We start from the raw sequence: 24,856 nt of genomic DNA, 5'->3' as shown, positions 1-24,856 counted from the left end.
ACATTATTGAACCCTAAGATAGTGTCGCAGCCAGCAGATCTCAAGAGCTTTTTAAAAGGACCGTGCTTCACAAAGCCAGTGATCGGAACAGCAGGGCAGGGTTGCTACAGTACTTTAAAAAAATAATTTAAAAAGCCTTTAAAAAAAAAAAAAAAAAAGACATTATGCCTTTTGATGTCTTTCATCCGACAGGTGTCACTGGCCAGGCTGTATCTTTAGCTTTGTAGCCAATATTTTAGAAAAGGCTTAAAAACATTAGGATGGGTAAACTTCGCATCTGGAAATGAGGAATCCTTAGCTCAGGAACCTATATCCATTGCAAATGTGTGGATAGCTGTCATACTAAAAGGCTGAAGAAAGAGATCGTAATCCTCACTTGCAGTCGTTACGGCATTACAGCTTGTATTTCACTACAACTTCCATAGGCATCGTTTTTTTTAAAACTAAAACGTTTACTCCCCGCTCCTTAATCTTACTTGAAAAAAGCCTCTGCTGTAGCTCAGTGTGTAAGAAAGCAGCTAATGAGTATTCCTAACAAGATTGCAGCAGACAGACATTAACTATTTCAGCCCTCACATCCACTGCATTGTGAATACCATCTCTAGACAATCAACAATACCCTACCTAGTAATCATTTCTAATCTGTTTTTAACTGACTACTGCTGTGTATCTTTGCTTAACTACGTCAGTGTACACAACTATCTATTATCTGTGATCAATACGCATTAAATATCTTAAAATAAATAAATACTTTTGCTTACTGGCACAAATATCTAGTAAACACACAGCTGTGCAATTTAGGGTGCCGTCTGTCTGTCTATTATTATTATTATTATTATTATTATTATTATTATTATTATTATTATTATTAGTTGTTTAGAGTATCCTACATGTAGTATACATAGTTACTAGACTGTAACATTCGCCCTAAGTAATGCTTTGTAATTGGTTTCAAGCTGACAAAACTTGAATGAATAGGGGTACTGATTATTCGTAAGAAAATAGTATTAACCAAGCAATTATTATTCAAATGCAGCATCGTTGCGCGATTAGTTACAAAACTGCTCCTACATTCATTCTCTCTCTCTCTCTCGCTCTCTCTCTCTCGCTCTCTCTCTCGCTCTCTCTGGCAGCTTGGCATCACCTCAGCTCCTCCCCCGTGTGGCAGCTCACTTGATCAAATCCTTGAACGTGAACAGTTTCGCTGAAAAGCATTTTTTTAAAAAAAAAAATCAAGACTACAGCAGCAACGACAACAATCTCCCTAACTTCCAAAGAGTTGTGGGCTCCCAAAACGTTAAGTGGGTATTGCAAAGAATAACCCCCAATTCCTAATAAGCGATGGAGAGGGGGGCTGGCTTCTGCCCAGGCTTACACTCGGCTCTATGGACCTGCTTTCTGCTCTCTGCTTGTTTTCTGATTGTTGCCAAGGGTGAGATAACTTGCACATCGTGCCCATCGCCGGCGAAACCGCACCGGAGGGGTGTGTTATTGGACCTGCAGATGGACGCGGGGAAGTCCGGGACAAGATTTCTAACGAAGCATTTGGAAAGGTCTGTGGAGCCTTATTATTCGGGGCTAGGAGTTTCGGTTGCTTCGGATGTAACGGGTGTTCCCGGTAATGTAAAGTCAGTGGACACTGGCGTGGTAATACCCCAGTCCCTAGCTAGTTCCAAAGTGACAGGTCCTGGTATAGAAGAGGCCGGGGGCAAGAAAAATGTGGTCAGGGGGAGAGAGATGACCATGGATGCGGAGAAACCGGTTGATTTAGGGCAGAATGGTGGGGAAGCAGTTTCAGATAGGGGCACATTTATACACACAGATGGCAAGAATGTGATATACGGTGACAACTTGCTGAGGGCAAAGCGGAGCCGATCCAGCACATTGGACGGACAAAGACTAAGCAGAGCAGAGTTGAAATGGACCAGAGATGACGGGAAAGTGACCAACTCCAAGCAGGAGGAGTTGAAACTTACCAGCACCACCTTTGCATTGACCGGGGATTCTGCTCATAACCAAGCCATGGTGCACTGGTCAGGACACAACAGCAGTGTAAGTTCAACCATTTGATACTAATCATAAATGTAATATTTCTATAACATGGATCACTTTTGTTAACAATTCATGAAATACCTAATTTCATCTAAGTAGTTTTTTTTCCCTTGCACAGTGCGTGTGTTTTCTTAACATCCCATTGAAACGACACACTAATGTACCTTAAAACATTGTTGTTGTTGGGAGTTTGGAACAGGTGATGGTTTATGCGCATTCTATATTTTATGGTATGTGTTCTGTGTTTGCTACACATTTTGTTTGAGCCGCCAAGCAATGCTTATTTATTGCAATATAGTTGGCTCTGCTGGCAGTCCCTTCTCTAACTAATTCAAGAATCAAATTATGCCCTTCAGCAGCAGAATACCAGAATAAGGACAAATGCAATTTCTCTATAAACAGGACACTGTGTCAGTATGCTTTAGCGAGATTCACTGGCAACTGACAAAATTATTATATATATATATATATATATATATTATTATATATATAATATATATTATATATATATATCTTATATATATATATATATATATATAATAGTATCGTGGAAATATAGTAATTGAGAAAACACTATATGGAAATTAAAAAGGTAAGTGGAACAGTGAAAATGCCCTCACTGTACAGATTGGCTCTATTAAAAACCAACAATGTCTGTCCACAAACTTGTAAAGATCGTTCATTTTCCATGAAAACTGTTTTGTATTGAATGAGTGCAGAGCTCGGGCTCCGCAGTTCTCAGCCACGGTAACGGTCAAGCAGGGAATAGACAATGGGTAATTGACTCTGTTGACTAATGACTGTGTTTTAGCAGTTACCTTGTCTGATAAGTATAATGACGACGACAAGTGCTAAACCGAAGGCAATAGACTTGTGTGTGGGCTGCTAAACGAAAGCAATAGACTTGTGTGTGGGCTGTCAAACTGATGCTGACAGATTAACTTCTAATGCACTACCCTAATAAATGTACCAGACTAGTAATCAGTATTAAATATTATATTGGTATTATATTGGTACGTTCTCGCTTTTATTTTCAAAAAAGTAAGGAAGGACTAACAGAGAAAATCGATCAGTTACCAAAAAACAGTCCAAAACACTCTTTGATTGATTGCCACTATTTTCTGACAAATCGGTAGGTACTCGAGCATACAGTAAGATCATTAGAAGTCAAACGTTAGAGTCCAGCCTTCTGCGGTATACTATAATGTTCACTATGCTTACTTAAATGAAAAGTATATATATATATATATATATATATATATATATCTTATATATAGTATATGGGGTATATATATGATTATTTATTAAACAAAAATTTGTTTATTGCTTTTTTCATGGCGGCATTTAAAGACAAATTACTTTCGAGTAAAACGAATGTTTAAAGATGAATCATTTTAATGTTGTTTCTGGAATAATGTATTCCTTTCTAACAAATGTATCCAAATGGCTACTGCAATACAATTAAAAGTGTATTCCACGTATCTGCGATGGTTTCACAGGCATGATGGGCTTTTGTAGCAATTCTACAATTTTATAGTGTAGCAGCATAGTCCTAACACAGCAGTGATTTGTTTCAAACACATTTTGAGTAATCAACAGGACACTTTCTGAAAAGCAAACTCGGAAGGTTAATTCTGATTGCTGTCCTGGGCAAATATAGTTGATTCTAATGATACATCCTCTTCATTTTTAACGTTTCTCAAGCAGGAAAGGCGTAATTGCAATAAACAACATACACAGTATAGTTCCCCTGTTTATTATTGACATGGTTTTGCATTGTAAATACACTGTTTTACCAAAAGGTGGAGCAGTTTTTTTTTTTTTTTTTTTTTTAACTGAAACGACTGTAATCTCCCCCTTAAGTACCCTATGGATGAAACTGAAATAAAAAGGCTTGGCATTAGAGGATTTGCAATAGGAAGCGCTTTGCGAGAGAAACACCCCAAGCGCGCCTAAAACAATGCTCCATTTCAATCCAATCTCAACTTGCCTGAGGATCTTCTTTTTTTTTTTTTTTACATGTTAAATCAATAAAAGCTGACTCAAGATACAGTTGAGAATATATATGTCGTTTTCTTTTCCTTATACAATGCATTAGATTACATTATATGCTTTTAATAACATGCTTGTTATAAAAAAGGGCGATGTTCGAATACATGATGTCATTTACACCGTTCATTTGAGCAATAACAAACTGGTAGATTTGTTGCACGTTTATTCCAGGGAACTGGGGTTTTGAACAGGTAACACTACAGTATGATGTTTTATTTCTACATTATGTTCCAATTTAAATGGTCATTTTTCAAGCACAAACTACTAGTAAAACCTGCGATGCAATGCAGTATTTTAAACATATAGTAACACATTTGTAATATGGGTAGGGAAGACTGGGGTTGGTTGTCACAGTGCTCATAACTATGACACTAGAGGCAGGTGATATTAACATTGAACTGTGTCTTCTATTGTCTGGAACTCAACCATCTTGTAATTTGAGATCAATTCAAGACAATCAGAGTACAATCAGTCCTTTTTTAAAGCTTCCTTTTTTCTGTTTTAAATGTGATAGTATTTTGTATTTTATAATATTAATTGCTATTGATTGAATTGATGCCCGCAGTGGGTTTAATACATTTAACATTGCGTTTCCAGGAAATATTCAGATGTTCTCATGTTACAATAACAAGTTCAAATGACTGTGTTGCAGTGCTTTGGGGTTGCACTGTACTTTTCAAGCAAGATGTGTCAGTTTTTAAATGCACTCTTTTATTTCTTGCACCATATTATTGACAACATGGTTGTTGAATCAGGAAGGAATTCGAAATTGGAAATTATTAAAGCAATTTGAATAAAGTGTACAGCAAAGGGTTCAGCCAAAACAACTGTCACATATTTTTTTACTACTACAACATCTATTCTTTTGAAATAGTTAATTAATGAAAATATTAAAGAGCAGTTTATGGATGTCTGGCTCCTGATTTATTGTAATATGCTTGACATTTCTTGCGATTGAATAAACTCTGAAGGGGATTCATAATATGAGTCGTCTGCCCAATAAATTTCAGATATCCTACATTAAAAAAACAATTACCTGTCCTCTTGTCTTCCATGTGAAACAGCCTCATTAAATTGTTTACCTATCTTCACTGAACTGTCACATTTGCACGGTATAGGTTGGTAACTCATAATACTGTCATGTATTATGAGTTACCAATCTACTTCCAAAAATTCATTTGAAATGGTCTCACTCAGTTGTTGGCACATTAGCTCTCATTATACTTTTTGGGGAGGCTTCTGTGGTGCGGCACTGATCTCCTTGTGAGGCAAAACACATGCACCCACCATTAGATTTGTGCTTTAGTCTCATAAGGAGCTTGCAGACCAACCTTTGTTCCTGATGTAGCATTTTATCTTAATTGGATTTGTGATGTATTAATTGCTTGTGATTGGTGCGATGGACCCTGAAAGTCCACTGTTTATCTGAGAGGAATCAGGGAATAGAGTTGCTTTTCTGAACACTGCCGTGCAAAATGGATCTCTTCGGCTGGCTGGAGGGACCACTCTCCTGGGGGAACAAGAAGATGGGTTTAGCTGCTGTTCTCATTGAGTCATTGACCTCTCTTGTGTGACTGCTTTCAGCAAGGCCAATCAATGTCAATAGTGATAGTGGTGAAGTGATGTCTTACAATAGGAAGCAGAGCCAACTCATTTAATATAGGGTTCCAAAGTTGTTGTAAGATGGTATTGACCAACCTGGCTGCAGTTGAATTGGTGACACAGAGATCGTATCCTCAAGAGACGCATCCTCTTATTGCTTTGAAAGATCTAACAGTATACATCAAAGAATACAGAGGTTGATTTCATCAATTTATATCCCAATGGAATGTCTCCCCAGGATTTTATTGTCACAGCACTGGAAAATCCCCCCGGATTTCATCTCCCACCTATTTTTAGGGATAATCCAGGGATAACTGAGGATGCACTTAGTTGGTTTATGTGATCCAGGATTTCTTTTTAGGGTTTTTATGTAACACTGATTTAAGCCATAAATACAAACCTTTGTACACAGATCAGGAGGACTTTCTAAGTAAATCAGTCCTGAAGCATTTGCCGTGTTTAATATAAAATGGATCCCACTGTTTATGTTATACGATTGTATGAAAGCTGTTGCCAATACCTAGTCCTGCACTAAGCATCCAGGAACATCTGCTGTACCAGATATCAAAAGGGACCCCTTCCAATGTATCAATTACACTGCAAGGTTCTTTACTGAGAGCCCAAGGTTCAAATAGCAGCCATTGAGAACCATCTTTGAAAGGATAAACTGACAAGCCCTTTGTTTGTCTCTGTCTTTTCACACTTAGCTGCAGGGAGATGAAACTCAACTAAGTCTTAGGTATTGGGCCCAACAGTGCAGAGAGAAAAACACTCCTGAAACTTCTTGTATTAAAGAAAAATAGAGCTTTTTGTCATGAGCATCCAGTGTGGCTTCTAAAATCAGAGCTTCTAAGCGCTGATGCATTTGCCTTGGTTAGCCACCCAAGATTAGAAAAGAATAATCTATCGTCAAATCAGAAACAAATTAAAAAAAAAAAAAATGAATGGAATACAGGACATTCAACTAATATATGGCCCCAGAAAAGGCAGGTCAAAATATATTATAAATGAAAGAGTAGGGGTTCCTCAGGAGCTCACTGTGTAAAAGCATGGCAGTGCAAAGTCGCTGCTCTTCACTTAGGATTCCGGACAGGGCGTGGCATTGGTGGATTCCTACACTCAAAAAAATGATGTTCCAGTATGCTCATTTAACAAGCACTGTTTCTTATGTATATGCATTGTTGACACATTTAATTCCATCAATTTATCCCCCCCCCCCCCCCCCCCCCTTCCACCCCCCCCCCCCCCCCCCCCCCCCCTTCCACGGACAAAACCACTGAGTAAGCAACTTCATTTTAATCCTTCTGTACATTCAAAAGAATAGCAAATTGGTGCCTGTGGCTGTCCACTTCTTGTACCTACAATGTGTTTACTTCTTAAATATGTTTTCAGCAGAAATCTGAACAGAGGGGCACAGTCTCCTGAAATACATTGTAAATAAGGGCATGGTCATGTCTGCCAGATTAAAACATTGAAATATATTACCTGCTGCAATGATAACATTCAGTTACTAAGCAAACACATTGTTTTTGTTGAATTGCATTTGAATTATTGATGCCATTGTCAAGGATTTTAAGGATGCTGTACTTAAGCATAATGATACAATGTGGAGCACAACATCTGCAATGAGTCTTCTGAATTATTAAAACAACCTGTCTGTAAAAGACCTGCAGTGCACTAGACTGTACATCAAAAATATGCTTTATTGTAAGAACTTCCAAAAGGTGTCCCTTAGTTTCTTCTTCTTCTTCTTCTTCTTCTTCTTCTTCTTCTTCTTCTTCTTCTTCTTCTTCTTCTTCTTCTTCTTCTTCTTCTTCTTCTGATGTTGAAAATGTGATACTTGTGCAGCAGGTATTTCCTATTTATTTATGTGAGCTGTAATGTTTGAAAGATCCAGTGTAATAGTGTGACCTTTATTGTGTTGTACATGCCTTCTTTTTCAATTGTAAACTCCTTACCGGAACAAGCTGTGTTTTCCCGTTTTCCAATTTTGGAGAGACCCGCCTCCTTCTGGCTTACCCGAGCGATTCCTTCATACATTTTCAATTTAGCTCCTGGGAATACAATTCCAGCCATCAAAGTCGGCTCTTTAAGGATCACTGGGTAATATTTGAATTGATTGACAGTCAAAAAATGCTGTTTTTTTGTATGTAGCATTGACTAAAGTGTCGTTGAACTTGTTTGTTCTCTTGCCCCTCAAATCAGTGCTGGCGTTTCGATAGAATGCTGCTAAGGCTAGATTTCACTCAGTTTGCAGGTATGCACATGTGGTTCTTGGCAGCACAGACATGTTAATTGGAGTTATACTTAAAAAAAAACAAAAAAAAAAACACTCAATGAGGCATCCACGATAACATAGCCACGTATTTAGAATTTGCTTAGCTATAGGAAACTAAAGTTGAACTTCAAAAGTAAGCCTTTAAGTTCCAAATCAGCAAGATTGTTTAAAATAGCAATGGAATGGAATCAATTGTTGTATAACCTTTATCAAAACTAAGACAGTTACATACAACATATATTAGGATTATGTGTTTGCTATCAAGCGATTTCCAGAATTTTAATGGTCTGCTCTAGACAGTAAAAAAAGATAGGTCAAAAGATATTTTGGTAAGTGGTTGTTATTGGTGTACTTTTAAACCTGAAAGCCTGTGTATGTGTCTATTCTATGGTGCAGAGCAAAGAGATATTGCAGGCTTGCATTATTAACATTTCAGTGGTTTCAGTGGTTGTGAACAGAAATATTCTGAAATGTAAATGGTCTGTCTCACCTCACATTCCATGCCTATGTGTGGCTGTGAAGAGCATTTAATAATGACTCTTTCCCACTTTAATTAATTTTCTGACAACTTTCATATAGCCTAGCAAATCAATAAACCCTTGCTTATTGCTATATAATACAGGCCAATCTTTCAACAAGTCAATTACATTTGAGACAGGGATACTTTGAAAATTGAAATCCACATAGATCCATATATTAGTTCTTTGTTAGTATTTTCTATGTTCAGTTATTAATGGAAGTCTCTCTAAGTGATTATAATCTCCAAAAATATGTTGTCTTTCGAGATCTTTCCACAAAATCATTATATTTTATTGATTTAAATATTGCATTTATATAACACTTTTTATACAAAAGTATCGCAAAGCACTGCACAGTACATAACAAAAAAAAGAACAAACCACAATACATTTGTATAGCATGTCACCCATACAACTGCCACAGACAGACCATTTAACATATTTAGATAACCTTATACACATAATAATACAAAAGTAGAACTTTTAAAGTTACATGAAATATACCATAACATATATCCAGCACTAGCAGTCACACATTAACATATGCTTAGCATTTAAAACTAGTACTAGCTCTGCCAAGAAAATATATAACCTATCACTGATTGCATATTGATTTAACTGACAGTTTCTTTCTCTGTGCTCAGACCACGAAAGCAATTATAAGGACAAGCCTTGCCTTCTCTACCTGTACTTATACATGTCACATCTATATGCTGTGCTGTATGAATTAGAAATGGATAGGACTGCCCCATAAAAGGGCTAATTGAGAATTCATTTATCTGAAACAGGAAACCTGAGGTCAATATTAGTATCTAAGGATTGCAACGTGCCTTCATAGGCTCACAGTAAGTTACTTTTGGCATGAGCCTTTTCTAAACACTAGAGGGAGTCTTGCGATTAAGAAACACATTGAAAAGGAGGAGAAGTCTATGCTTCTTGTAGAAGCATGTGTTGCTGTTAGCTTGTCGAACTTTCCATTTTATCTTCTGGGAGTATTCTCAACAGAGTAACACAACTATCATTTAAAAAATAAATAAATAAATAAATAAAGTGCTTATATTTGTTTCACAATCATTTTTTTATACAACTTAATTTGAAAACTTTGTTTCCTATATGTTTTTGCAGTTTGTGTGGTTTTTAGTACGTTTCCTCTACGTTTAAAGTTTGTGTGGTTTTGAATGTGTATGCAGGAGACAGGTTATCATTGCAGATAGAGATACAGTGCAGCCATGTATTTGGGAGTTTTGCATATTCTGGTGTCTGGAGAACTGCTTTTACATGTGTGATAAAGCTTGCTAAGGACTTTCTTTAGTAACTATCTAACTGACTCTGCCCAATATTCCATAACCGTAATGTGGGAGGATCATGTCAATGCAATATCTCTGGATGTGAAGGAGCTAGAGATTTCTATTTGAACGTCCTGCTCTTCAACATATTGATGAATCGTGCTGGCTCATGTGCTCCTTTAAACTGAAATGAAAGTGCATTAACCCGAGATACATAATTGAGAGTAGTGAGACTGCAGTTTAAGTTTGCTGAAAAAACGTTAACATTCTTGAAGTACTGAACAACGCAATGTCAATTAAAGACCTGGACAGGAGTACAGCTTAACATCGCTAGCATTGCATTCTTTAAAGCCAGTCTGGGAACAGAATGATAACAAAAAAGTATTGAACTGCCCTCTTGCTACCAGCTGTCTCAACGAAAAGGAGCAATCAGAAAGAAGTGGAGGCAAGCTGGGAAGAGGCTGATGAATGCATTTTAAACATTTGAATACACTGGGGCCTGGGAGCATCATCGCTTTCTCTGCTGCTCTGCAGCAGCGTGACAGAGGCTGTCCAATGGTGTGTGAATTGTTCCATCAGGAAACAGATGGAGCTCACCAACTCAGAGTCCTCTGTTCCTAGTAATCTCTTTAATATCAATAGTGAGCTTGAAGGGCAATAACAGTTTTAGGTTCGAAAAATCTTTTTAAAACATCCAATAAATATTTAAATATACTTTTAGAATAAACCTGGTACCTCATAAAATGACCTATAACAAAGCAGACAAACTTTTTTTTTCTTTTTTTTCCTTGTTTTTGTTCTGTTTTGGACCCCGATTCTACCTAATTCAAACTTTAAAACGAATGTCACGATGCTATTTACTGTGTTTAAACAGTGCAGTTCTATATTCTGTACTTAGCATGAAGGGCAGCACAGTGGACAGGTACTACATTTGATTGTTATTTAGAAGCGGGCCTCGTGGGTTTGAATTTAACTGCTGGGCTCCCTTAGTAGAGACAAACTTGCACAGCAAAAAGATTAGGTGTGTGTGTGTGTGTGTGTGTGTTTAGATAGGGACTCTATCTGTGTGTCGCTGAGTGTCAAATGATTGAACAGCAATACATATCACCAAAGTACTCATTGTGTGGGATTTGAGGGCATTGAAGGACTTGCAGTCTTGTCCCACAGTGCTTTGTACAATCCTCAAATCATCACGTAATGTACACTCCAATGTTCTTTATTGCTTTAGTCCTCCATTCTGCTACAAGTCTTTTCTGTCCAAGGTTTATATATTGTCTAGTTTCCTTTGTAACTTCCATGGGGAGTCCCAATTGATTTTGTTTTATCACAATCTCCTGCTGATGGAAACAAACAGTAGCAGCAGATCATTATACTGGACAATACTACCTGGGGCACATGGTCTGAATAGAAAGTCACTTAATCAGTCTGCTGCTGGTTATAACATACGGGTCTGACTTCAGATGAAAAAGGTGGTACTGGCGCCCCTAAAACAAGTCCCTATGAATGATAAACTCATTTCAATTCCGGGTTTACCATAGAGAGGAGTGGTGTGTGTCATGAATACATGTTATTATTTGAATAGGTATTTCGAAGGGCCTTAGAATGTCAATTGTTCACGAACATTTCTTATCCACTTTTTCTTTGTCATGGCAGTTTATTATACACACAGTACTGTGGATTTTCTGTTTCTAGAAGTGCTTTGCATTATGTCTTTCTTATAAATTCTATAAATTCTATAGAAATCCCCAAATAGAAAGCAGGGCTCTGCGAATGACCCGCCCCATTACCAGTGATTTACAGGGCAATGCTTCTAGCCTGAGTGTCACCTCTGTTCATCCCCAGAGCTTCATATCTGGGCAACCCCTGGTTTAAATATTTACCCAAGCCTACATAGAGAGTCTCCCTTTATGAACTTCACTGCACTGTGGTATCCATGGGTCTGAACAGCTGAGCTGAATTGTTCACATGCAAATAGAAATAATTAATGACAACAAAAAGTCAGTACAGTATTTTAAGGCTTTGTTATAGCACACATAAATGAAGTGAATGATGTCACGGTTGAATTAACAGTGTGCTGCCCAGCATGATACCTTGAGGACCACTTATTGATTCAGCTTAATGCTACGGTACAGATTTAAAGTTGTGTTCCTTCATCTCAGTCCGATCCTCAGCTAACTGTTTTCAATGTCACACAACGACCACATAGCTTGCTCAGCTTGTCGGCAGTCTAGGCTCAGAAGAGGCTCATAGAGAAGATGAACCTTTTCTATAGCCTTGGAAAAGCCATGTGGGGAGACTTGCCGCTGCACACACTGCTGTTGCGGGGCTTGGGATGTTGAGAGGGGTCCAAGTGAACAGTACGTGATGCTTAGAGACACGCTTTCACACCAGTCATGTAATTAATCAATGATCTGGCCTGACGCCACACTTGTTCAACTTTTCTTGGAAGCTGCCAGTGGTTCACCAAGGTTGTCATTTTTTATACAAATGAGGTGAAGATAAAAAAGCTCTTTGTTTTTAATTAATAATAAGGTTTCCAGGACGTCTTTGGCAGCTGACACAGTTTGCCTGCAATTCAATTAATGTTCTCTACACCAAGAGGAGTACAGTTTACTTGGATGGCTTTTTTATATTGTATATATTATAGATAAATGGAGGTTATTAACTTGCCATGTATTAATTATACCACACACAAACTGGGAGCTTGCTGTGATATTACTGAGATTTATTTTAACCTATCATTGTTCTCCTAAAAATTGGAATCCTCAATAAAAAATGGGCAATATTTTTATGGCATGGCATTATTGCAGTTAGTGCCTGAACAAGAGATAAAAAGTAATACAAATTCAAATGAGGAAACAATAAATTAGTTCAATTAGTTAACGATATATGTCAAACATGCAGTTTGCAATGAATGGACTGCAAAGCAAAACTGGCTGCTTAAAGTTAACACCAAAGAGTGTGCCCAGGAACTACCAATAAACATTCAAAAGGGCTATTTTTTTAACTCTGTGCATCTGTGACATTGACAAATCCTTAACAATGATTAACTGATTTTCTCATATGGGATTCATAGTTCCACTATATGACTTCCACTGATAGTGAAATAATGAGGGAGCACTATAGTGAAGGACCCTTACACACTGCATGTGGAGCTTGCTGTCGCTGTGGCATGCAGCATTCAACAAGGGGGAAATGCATTGTGCATGTGCTTTAAAGTTGATATATGTTAAAAACAGTAACAAATTAAATTCAATAAAAACTGCTGATGTGTATTGCTGTAATGTTATGTTTTGATACACAGGTGGCTGATATTAAAATATATTCTCCATAACATTTCCTTTGTCTTATCTAATATTTTTTAATTTAAGATGATCAGTTGCATTTTCTAGCTGACCAATCACACTCCCAATATCATTTATTTTGATAAAACGAACTTAATTAAACATTGAAAACCTGGATTGTTCTGCCCCACGACATTCTTCAAATATATAATCCATTAATATGTGACAATTGTCATATTGCTAAGCCAACCAAAATGTTCATATTAATATATGGATACCAACATGCCAAAATGAATCCATGTTGTAATTCTATATTAACTGATTATGTATCAAGTGTACATTTTCAAAGCAGTTTATATTTATATGGTCCACTAAGTGTGGGGTTAAAACCCTGGCAGCATTTTGAATTTTTTTTTTATTGTCTGGGGTGCTTTTCTCTCCCCTATTAAAAAACAAAAAAAACATCTGTAGAAAATGTTGCCAGCTGGGAAAATATATTCAGAATTATTTATAAAGAATAACCTACACTCTATGTGAAATAGTAATTACAAATGGGTAGTTGCAATCTTTCTTTAAATTGTATAAAGCATGTATCGCTGTATATTCAAGTATGACAGTCTTTAATAATATGGCACAAAAAGCAGCCCTTTATTTACAACTTCTGTACCGTTTCTTTAAAAAATGTACCTGAATGTTTCATACTGCGAATACAGAACACATCACAATCTATTTCTAAGTCTAAATATACGTAGAAAGAAAAGGTAAAACCAATATGGGGATTTAGGCAAGATTAGACAATTATGAAATTAGTTTAAGCAGTTTTTTGGTTTAACTATTTGTACTCTGCTTCATATTATTAAAGTAAAAACTTTGTGTGCATAGTTGGGAAGACAACATTGAATTATTCTAGATCGATTGGATACAAACCCTTGTGACAGCAGCTTCTACCATACTTTCAAATGTTTCCATTTGTTTTCTTTTTCTCCCTACAAAAGCCATTCATTTATTCAAACATCTTTCCCTTTTATATTGAATATCCAAGGCTGGTTAATAAGGCTTTGGCAAGCACAACAATCTTAGGACTCAGCTGAGCGGCTCGAATCTCACAAGACTGTGATTACAGGCTCAGCAAAAACGGGACACAGATCTCTGCAATTGTAAAGAAGGGATGCAAGTCTCGCTTCTCTGAAACGGTAATAAATGATCATTCTCAGGGGTGCCCTGAGGCTGTCATGTAGATTAACAATCCTCAAGCTCTGCCCTTGATAATTGGCATCAGCTGATATTTTGAAATAGGGTAGCTGGTTAACAGAAGGAGTGTTTGTAAAAGACTTTACACAATTTTCTGTTGAATAGTTTCAGCATCATTTCCTTCGGGGGGGGGGGGGGGGCTTTTATTTTAAGGAAAGCATTACCCTGCTAGGTATTTTAAGGCTATCTGGAACTGGACTAGTCTCAGTACCCCACTGGTGTATAATAAATGAATAAAGCTTTACAGCAACCAACGGTATTTTTGGGAAAAAAATGACTGTAGATTCAACAGACAGTGCTCTGTTTTGTGATAGGTGTACTGCTATAATGTTACTGCTGCCCTCTACAGGAGAGGGGAGTTAGTGAGATATGCCACCGCTGTTGTACCAGGGTTTAAGTGCTTGCGTTGGGACTGTGAGGTAGCCAGTTACCACCCAGGCTCTCTGACTCATATGACAATGAACCAGTTTTACAGTTAAAGGAACACATTTGCCATATTGCTGGAAATATATGGTCTTTCTTATATTTCATTATTATCAAATATATTGCTCCATTTAATAATCCATAACTATAGAAGTACAAGTACTTACTTTTTGTATACAAAATTAATACCTCATCATAGCACGTGCTACAAAATCTGATTACAATGAAGTCAAAAACACATTCGCCATCTGTTACAGGATTTTGATTGTATTATGAATAGATTACTAGATTACAAATACATGCATTTTAAATTGTTGGAAGAATGCATGGATTACACTTTCCTGTGCTTACCTGGTAGACACTAATTCTCAAGAAATCCTTTCCAAAAACCTAATCCTAACATCGATTCAGATAAAGCTAAGCCTAGTCAATTATTCCTGAGTATTTTATCAAGGTAGATTTGAATGGCATAAATATAAGCAGACACTCATCTAAGGACATATTATTTGTCATTAAGATCAGAATGCAGTCCATTGTTAATTCTAAAAAAAATAAGATTTGTTTTGATGATGAAGAAAGAAAAGAAACCTGTGGGTGTATGATTATAAAAGTCACCATGTGTTCCACTCCCTTCTCCCTAGATAAACCCTATAGGGTGGAATTGTGAGGAATCACCAGTTATCACATCCGGGGAGAAACGAGATGCAGCTTTTATGTGTATACACCACATTCCCCAATTGCCCAATTACCCAGGTTCATGGGGCATTTAAATTATCTTAGTTCCTGCTTCTAAAACAATTTATCAGAGTGAAAGTAGAAACGTGTAGTTTGCCCTCAGTTCTTAACCATCAGTTCAACACTGCCTGCCCCACAGAACTACTTTTGCATCCCCCTGTCTGGAATTCATGTTTTGTTGAAATGTTTGTAATTGAACATCGATCTGAAAGCAGTTTGCTAAGCTACTGGACCCCAACACTTCAAAACAGAAAACAGCAAAGTTCAATTCTATACTCCAACTCACCTCTAATCCAAACTCCATTGCGGCTGAGCCATTTCCTTCCTTAGTTTCAAGAAACTCCGCCCAGAAAAACCCTTCACCGGCTTGTATACAGCCCTCTACTTATGAGATGCAGAAATTCACAATAAATGGAATGTGCAATTTATTTTTAACAAGTAAAACTTACAACGAATTATTGAATGCAAATCGAATGTTTTTGTCCTTTGGGTCTATATAACACTACGGATGTACACATGATAAAAGTGTATTTATTTTTTTGGTTTAAAAAGGGTTTTAATTATTTTTCATCCCCCAAACTTATGTAAGACATAAACTTCTGGGTGGTTAAGAAGCCTTGGCTTCACTATGGCCCTAATCACCACCCAAGCGTGTGTATACCTTACATAATTCACAGCTGGATTCTTTATAGCATTTTACAGAACCAGAGAATCCACATATTTTTAGAAGTTTATCCCAGGATAACCACGGGGAGCTGCTTGATGCAATCCAGGGTGATTCCCCTGTACTGTAACCTCTTAAGGTACACAAGGGTGACTCAAGTATTACAAGTAAACTTTGGATGACCAGATCCAACCTGTCAGTAAATTTGAAACCCTGTGCACCTCATTGCAAAAATAAGAAAGTTACAATAATTTGTATTTGTTAGTCCCTTGTACCTTAAAGGGTTAAACAATGTAACTGTGGTTAACCTGCTAAATATAGTTTAATCAAGTAAACCCTTTAGTTACATTCTAATCTATGGACAGTGGAAAACAAATTTTAGGGAACTGCTCTTTGATTCCAATAATTTATAGTCTGAAAAGATAAAACAATAAGTACATTGTATTACAAATGGCAAGAAGCACACCCAGAGGAACACAAAAAACAGTTTGAAGAAGCTTAAAAATAAAATAAATGTAGGAGAAAAATGACTTCAGATGAATCCAAGCATACAGCATATACACTGGGAGTGTGACCTAAGAGGTGAAATCATTTAATAATACTGCTGTAAGATGAAGACATACATATTAGAGAAGAGAGGAGGATGAGAGAGAGAGAGCCAGGGAAATGTATTTATTCAGTTAAGATGCAATGCACAAAGATAAAATACATTTTTAAAATGATAACAGAACATTAGAAATGAGGAAGAAAGGGTCTGTGGCCCAGAAGTTTCATGCACTTAGATGCCTAAAATAATACCTGATCAGCTAATAAACCAAATCTCTGCATTTTTATCAAATGTAAACTTTCATGTGGATGCTGCAGTTTGTTCTACACATTATTTTTCATTGTACAGACATTACCAAGCTGGCTGTGTGGGATTCCACGACTGGGGACTACAATGTTGCACATTATGAACGTGAACTCACATCAGCCATCTGTTTGGCTGGCAGGCTTGTCCCGGGTCAAGATTCCCATATCTAACTCATACATTCGGAGAGAGCTGCTTATACAATAGTGATGCAACTTGCTATGGATGCGCCATGCCCATCATGTGATTAAGGTGCGAGCGTGCGTGCGTGCGTGTATGCCACCTGTTTTTGTTTGGGCCCTCATGGGATGTAAAAGATGCTAAGTAATGATTTAGAAAGGTGAGTAAATGCTAATTAACCCTTTCATTTATGGCACAAGTAAAGGTAAGATGCATCTTGATAGATGATAAAATAAGATTAGGCTGTAGACTAGTCAGGGAAAGTAAAAGAAAACCTTTAGACCAATAAACCCACAGCCTTGTCAGATGTCATAGGATCTGATATTCTTCTATTATATGCAGTACAGTAGCTTTTAAAATAAATTAATTAAACCAGTTGACTGCTGTGGGGGGAGGTCTTCTTACAGAGCTTTGAAACAATTCCAGCTCATAGGGTTCATTAAGGATGTTTCACAGATGTAATCGTATGTGAAGCTGTATTTTTACAACACAAGTGCTATTTCACCAAATACAAACAGTGAACCCCATTTTCCATTTGTGATGTGAAATGGGATTTTTAAAAATACCCAATCCATTTAAAGGACCACACTGATGCCTCATCAATTTTGGGGGGAATGGATATAGAATTGTCATGGCCTTACTTCTTTCTTATCTGGGGGCACAACAAAAAAAAAACTGGTGCTGAATTGGGAAGGTATCCAGCTATATGAAGACTATATTTAAAAGGCTGCTTTTTATCTCAGACATTGGTTCGATCCATTGATTGAAGGTGTAATTTCAGTACAATTGTACACAAATGTAAAATTCCTGTAAAATACAACTAGAAAGCAGTAGTTCTCAGCTAAGCCTTAAAAAAGACAATTGTTATCTCCCACTAGTGTTGCATATCTACAGAGAGCTAATGTATAGATGGGCTTGTGCACTGTGCATACTGCACACATGTTACACATTAGAGCTTGCATATATCTTGAGATCAGCTAGGCCAATTGTGACGGAACTTGCTAATGCCTTTATTTGGCACACTTTAGCTAACCTAAACAGAACACCTAATGTATACCAATTCTGATTTGGGACTCCACAAATGTTCTGCTTCCTTTTTAGTAGGTGCCTTGAAATCTGAGCTGGTTGAATATTACCAGAAACACAATCCATCAAATGACAGTTCCTTCTTCGTTAATAACATATAACATCTTAATGTTAATGTGTATTCTGCTCATATGCCTGTAATAAAGAAACGTGGTATAAAATATGCATTCAAAATCTCTCCATGAGAGCTGTCTCTTTGGATCTGTACTGAGTTTTTCCAAGTAGAAATAATTCATAATGAATATTTCAAATGTTTGCTTTTTACCTTCACTGAACCAGAACGTTTCCTAGCAATTTTACCTTCTATGATGATATGAAAACAAATGTGTTAAATAATAATAATAATAATAATAATAATAATAATAATAATAGTTACTATTATTATTATTATTATTATTATTATTATTATTATTATTATTATTATTATTACACACACGCAGCTAATTGTATAGAACTACTGTTTTGTTTGTCCGTTGCCAAGATGTTTTTTTTTTTTTTTTTTAATATATGTCTGTCACACTTAATATGGTGCTGACCCCTGGTCATGCCAATATCTACTGAGCACTGCATTGTGGGTAGGGATATTCAAGAAAAAGTGTACCTGAACATGGGTGCAGAAATTCCATAGCATCAAGCTTTGGATTTAAAGTGGCTGTGTCTACTTAACATGGACAGTCAGCTCTCCATTTTAACCTTCCCTTGTTCCCCTATCAGCTATTATAATTTACCATGAGGAAGAGCTGGGATGTCCTTATTTTTTTTGTTTTGCTTTAAAATTGACTCAGAAGAAATTTCTACCAAAAGTAATAGTAATACAAAATAATAACAATAAAAAGTCCCTACTATTTATGTTAGAAAGATTGGCAGCTTTGAACCAACCCCACAGTAATGCATACCCCAGCTGTCATTATATTCTTTATACCATCCTTGCACTATCAATAGGGTAGTGGCTATGATCCCTGGAATACAGTAATATACAGTGTCACCACAGACTCAAGCCCACATAAAACCCCTAAATAACACATAAAGGATATTCTAACTATATTTTGACTAGTAATTAAAAATGTGCCTTTACAAAGCCATTACAAAATATGATAAAAAAAAAAATAAAAAAAATCCTTTAGCATCCTTTACAAGGTCAAAGCTTTGTGAAGCACTGTTTCCAAGTTGTTGAAGCATGAAGAAATGTACTAACAGCTTTGCCTAGGGCCAACTTCGACCTTTTTTTCACACAGACAGGAGATTTCTTCTATATTACATGTTGTTTATCAGCCTCTCAGGAAAATATATCAACAGCAAGCATCCCACTTTGAGCTTGCCTAAGTAAAAGGGGTGGCGTACATAAAGGGATTGACATTATTATTTTTTTTAAATTAAATAAAATAAGAAACAAATTATTAGTTAACTAATTAAAAGTGCTTTGTTTTTGAACAAAATAATACTATTTCAAAGCATAATCTGTTTTCAGCCTTATGGATGGTTCTTATATGAAATAAAGAGTAAAGCCATTTTTCATTATTTGTTATGCCAAAATAAAACTTACCATAGCATTGTGATTGGTAAATTTGACAAGGGAGCGTGGCTTTACCTACCCACTTGCCTGCAAAAGTAAACCTCATAAAAATACAAATTATTGCTGAGCTCGGTGTCCAACTACCCACAAATGAATTATGTGAATACATTTATAGCAGTAAGAGACAACTGAATGTCTCTTACTGTTACAAACATAATGAGACATATTAATTACTGCATTCTAATTATGAACAGGCTTGATTTACTTTAATTATAGTTGTTATTTATTTTATGTGTTGGTTTTCGTTAAGTTCAGCAGTAAAGTTTCATACTTACCTAGCCAGGCTTAGCACCAGAGTGTTTTTGTTGATGTTTAGTTTAAATGGCATTCTTTAAAGAAATCTCTATAAGAACATGGGCTTTTCAAACTTAAGAAGAACCTTCATGTCTGGCAATAAACCCGTAAAACAAAACACCGCCAAAATGTTTTACACTTGAAAACCTTGTATCAGAGAGTTATTTGTTACTCGTATATGATACAATATACACATATAGTAATGAAAATTGAGGGCACTACCTCCAAGTACCTCCATATATACATTCTCCTCTTAGTCTAAGAACTCACCTAAACAACATTCCAAAGCCCCCCTTCTGTTACACAAGACTTTGTCAGGGCCTACTAAAGATATCTACCTCAAATCACCATGAAGGACATGTATTCTTGTTTAGTAATAATACCAACTACCCAATATTCTGGATAAAATTGGTTAATTATATTAAAATTAACATATTTAAATAACAGTATACACATAATACAAAAGCAGCAATTTTAAAGTTACATTCTTACCCACTAAGATAAGAAAGACATTTTATAAAAGTGTGTTTTTAGTCCCAGCTTCTCTGACAAACAAAGGCAGAGCATTCCATAATTTAGGAGCTCTACAAGAAAAAGCCCTCCCTCCTCCCATGCTGCTTTTGTTGACCCCGGGAATAACCAGCAGCCCCGCATCCTGTGATCTGAGTGCGGTTTGGAAGACACAGGGTCAATAACTCCTGCAAATAACTAAGTGCTAATCCATTCAAGGCCGTGCAAGTTAACAGCAAAATATTTTCTAGAACCAATTTTATTGTGCACAGGGAGCCTGTGTAAAGAGGCCAAAACAGGGGTAACATGTTCACTTTTCCTGGTTTTAGTCAGAATTCTAGCGACGTTATTCTGAACAAGCTGCAAGCGGGATACCACACGTTTTGGGACACCAGAAAAAAGTGAATTACAATAATCAATTCTAGATGAAACAAAGGCATGCATTAGCCTCTCAGCATCAGATAAGTAAGTACCTTGCCAGGTGTACATCTAATTAAAACAAATGTCATGTGAAATCAAATTGATCAAATGTAATCAGAAGTGTGTGTGCTATTATGAAACTTGACAGTATTTTAATTACATAATTACATCCTATGTACTAACCCATTTGCTAACTAGACTTTAAAATATGCCGTAATCAAACATCTGGGGGGAAAAAAAAAAATCTTCAAGTGTGGATGGATAGTGGAATTATGTGCTGGTTGAGACTTAAACAAACAAAAAAAACAAAACAGTAATAAAGGCCTTGAAATAAGATCACAGCAGTAATTATATCCCCTGTGTTAGCTTGCAGTACATATGCTAAACCAGTTAGAGTACTTTATATGTTCATAATGTCAAATCAGATAAAAAATGTGTTTAAATTAAAGACATATGTAAAGAAAATCTCATTATCTCCAATTGTAATAAATGTATTTCTGTTGAGATAGATGTGGCTCAAGCCAAAACCTGGATAATACTTAGGGCTTGAAATTTTCAGGTTTTATTTCTGATCACAACACCCCTTAAACTTATTCTGAGACGATTCTGTTTCCAAATTAAACTCTGTTAATGCCTGAAACAATGTCACTTATTTTTACCTTCAGGTTATGACTAAGTCTGATTCTGTTTTGCTTTATTTTTATTTCAAACAGAGGTGACAAATTACGTGACTTGCTCATGGCTGATCCTAATTGCATTTCATTTTTGCAGTCGCCTCGTTTATCATTGTGCTTTTGTTATTTTCACTCGTTTGACAGAGTTGTCCTGACAGTTTGTCTTTTCAGCATGAAATACACAGTAAAATCTCCATGATTTGCAGCAGAATGATCTTAAACCCACTCTGTAATGAATAGTTTTCTCTTTATTAAGATGCAGAGACATCTTAACAACCATTAATTAACATTTAAAGGGAGGAAGGGATTTGGAAAATAAAACCCCAAAAGTCCAAGCCCTAACAATACTGAACTGTCGATAAACAGAGAGAGGGCGAGCTAGAGAGACAGAGGGACGTAATTCAGGCTGCAGTACAAAAAGGATAATCTGATGCGATGCTGATGCTGATTCTTTTTTTGTGATCAAATTTTTATTTAAAAAAATACAATCCACCACACCCCCTACAAAGATATTGAAAAGATTGACACGGTGTATAGTGGATGCGATGCTTAAGGCTTCATTAATAATAATATAATAACTTTATTTTTATATAGCACCATTCATAGTGGACCATCATCACAAAGCACTTTTTCAGAGAGAGGCTGTGAACTATATGCAGAGTCACTAGGACATTGATTTAACATCTCATCTGCCGGACAAGGAAGTTGAGCGACTTGCTGAAAGTCACACAGTGTGTCAGTCAGTGGCAGAGGTGGGATTTGAACCAATGACTTTTGAGTTACAAGCCCTGGACCTTAACCACTGGACCACACTGCCTCCTAATAATATGTTGGAATTGGTCTATGATTCCTGTAAAATGAGATATTATACCTAGCAAAGTTGCAGACGGACTAATCTTAGAACGCCAGTGGTCACCTCAAAATTAGAATCGTCTTCCAAAAATAAATGTAGCTTGTTCCATCGCCACTAACGCTAGGCATCATAAAAACAACATTTTATTCCCATGGTATTCTAGCCAGAATATCAGTTTGAATTAGCCATTTATAAAATGTTCTTGCTTCTTGCTTCTTATAAACTATATGAGTGTGTATACAAGCATTTGTAAAAGCAAAGGTAATTAGTCTTTCTTCTTGCAGCTTCTAAAAGGGATTATCGGTGTTTTGTGATTTGAAAGTTTGCTTTTCCTCCTTGAGACATTTAGAAATGTGCCCAACTGGAAAATGAAATAAAGTAAGTGGATAGCATTCTCTCTTCCAAAACCCCACTCCTGATTTTTTTAATACTGCATTTCTTCCTATCACTTTTACTAATATGGTATGGAATGAACTTTCTGTCTGTGAAGTTAGAATAAATGGAATAACTAATGCAAAGTCGACGTGTAAATTGCAGAACCAATATAAAGACGCCTGGTTGTGGCTCCCATTTGCCCTCTTGCACTTTCATTCTAGTTATAAAGCCTCATAACTAATACGTCTCCAGAGTTTAGCATTATCGAGGGAGAGCAGAGCTCTGTATATTACTTTAACAGACGAAACCACTGGACAGACTAATGGGGTTGAGATTGAACTGTCTCTCTCATTTGTAAGTTAATACCAAAAAAGTGCTGTGCAAGGTGTTAACTCAAGTACATTTATAACAATATCATTCCTATGCAAGTCAACACCAGTGGTCAGAAATAAAAGTTAACAGTTAACAAGTTGAGAAAAAACAAATCTGAACTCAGCTGAACCCAATTAGCTAGAATAAGAAACAATAAAAGTACTATCTGCTTGAAGGTATGCAGTATTATAGAAAGGTACTGTGCTAATCAATTGTGCCTGTTAGCTAGAAAAAGGGAGAAGAGTTATGTTTTAAAACAATGCATAATAAAATTAAGTGGCAAATGGATTACCAGAGTGAACTGGGTTAGTCAAAATGATTAAGGTTTTAATATACATTGTGGATATCCTTTTACTTATTTGTGGCTTTGACCCAGCTGTTGTGAGGGAAATGCACTGAGAAATATGATTTCCCTGCGTTAATACAGAGCTATTAGCGTGTGAAAATGATTGATACCCTGCATAAAAAGGACACAGCTAAAATGATTTCTACAGATCCCCTAAAGGCAAAACTCTGCATTAATAAAACATTAGAGTGCATACATACACTGCTTTCAGAGCTCTGTAATACTTCATTTATGTTATTGTATTTATACCCAGATGTTTAAATCCTTAACATTTGATTGTTATATATGTAGAACATGATTGCATGCCAAAACCTTATTCACTGTAAGTTACTATCTAAGTGTTAGTGTTGTCCTGCCCACAAAAGTCTTGTTCAATGGCAACAATTTTACAGATAGCAGTCAGTTTTAGAATGTAAAGCTCATTCAGTTTTAACATAAAATGGGAAATCAGTGTTCACTAATATAAAAATGTCACTGCTCTGTGCTCAATGGTGAACCACTAGGTGGATTTGCTGTACAGCTGGAATAAGTGAGAGCAGCCCTCTTTGTGTGCTTTTGTTAATGCATGGTTCAGCTGCTGCTTTCAACAAATGCTGTTTATTACTAGCTCAAAATGCTAATATATATATATATATATATATATATATATATATATATATATATATATATATATATATATATATATATATATATATATAATGTGCATGTGAATAACTGAAAAGGTCTAACTCTATCCTTAACCCTCAACCTAATGTTAACCCCTATATGAGGTGTGACAAATAGACAGCTATCGAGTATTAATCTGTATAGAAACAGTGGGGGTTTCTAGTATAGGACAACAATAGCTGTATTATTTATCACAGTATAAAAAGGGAGTAGCTATATTGTATTCAAATTTGTAAATAGCATCACTGTGTGAAATGGCCTCTGTGAGTAAAAACTACATGTCCCATATTTCCTAGCACAGGCTGACCTGCTACAACGGGAAATTCGAGGATACAAAGTGAAGTGTTTCTCTGGTAGTGAAAGAAAGAAAGAAAGAAAGAAAGAAAGAAAGAAAGAAAGAAAGAAAGACCTAACAATGTGAGTTAGTTTGAACAGTTTTAAGATTAAGAAAGTTGTGTAGTCTAATACAGTGCAAGTGTCACTGTGACAAAGAATACAAACTCCCATTTTAT

General features: G+C 36.3%; 1 protein-coding gene across 1 annotated transcript in view; it reads left to right on the top strand.

Moving 5' to 3' along the window:
* The first annotated feature begins 1,192 nt into the window (after positions 1-1,192).
* Positions 1,193-24,856, top strand: part of LOC121325192 (VPS10 domain-containing receptor SorCS3-like) — a 133,460-nt gene continuing 109,796 nt past the window's right edge. The window contains exon 1 of the mRNA XM_041267524.1: positions 1,193-2,052. Coding sequence (XP_041123458.1) covers positions 1,342-2,052 — 711 coding nt within the window. The 5' untranslated portion in view covers positions 1,193-1,341. The remainder of the gene's footprint in view (positions 2,053-24,856) is intronic.

This window comes from Polyodon spathula, chromosome 13 (genome assembly GCF_017654505.1).
Source record: "Polyodon spathula isolate WHYD16114869_AA chromosome 13, ASM1765450v1, whole genome shotgun sequence".
Classification (NCBI taxonomy): Eukaryota; Metazoa; Chordata; class Actinopteri; order Acipenseriformes; family Polyodontidae; genus Polyodon; species Polyodon spathula.
This window is presented reverse-complemented; position numbering and strand designations above follow the sequence as displayed.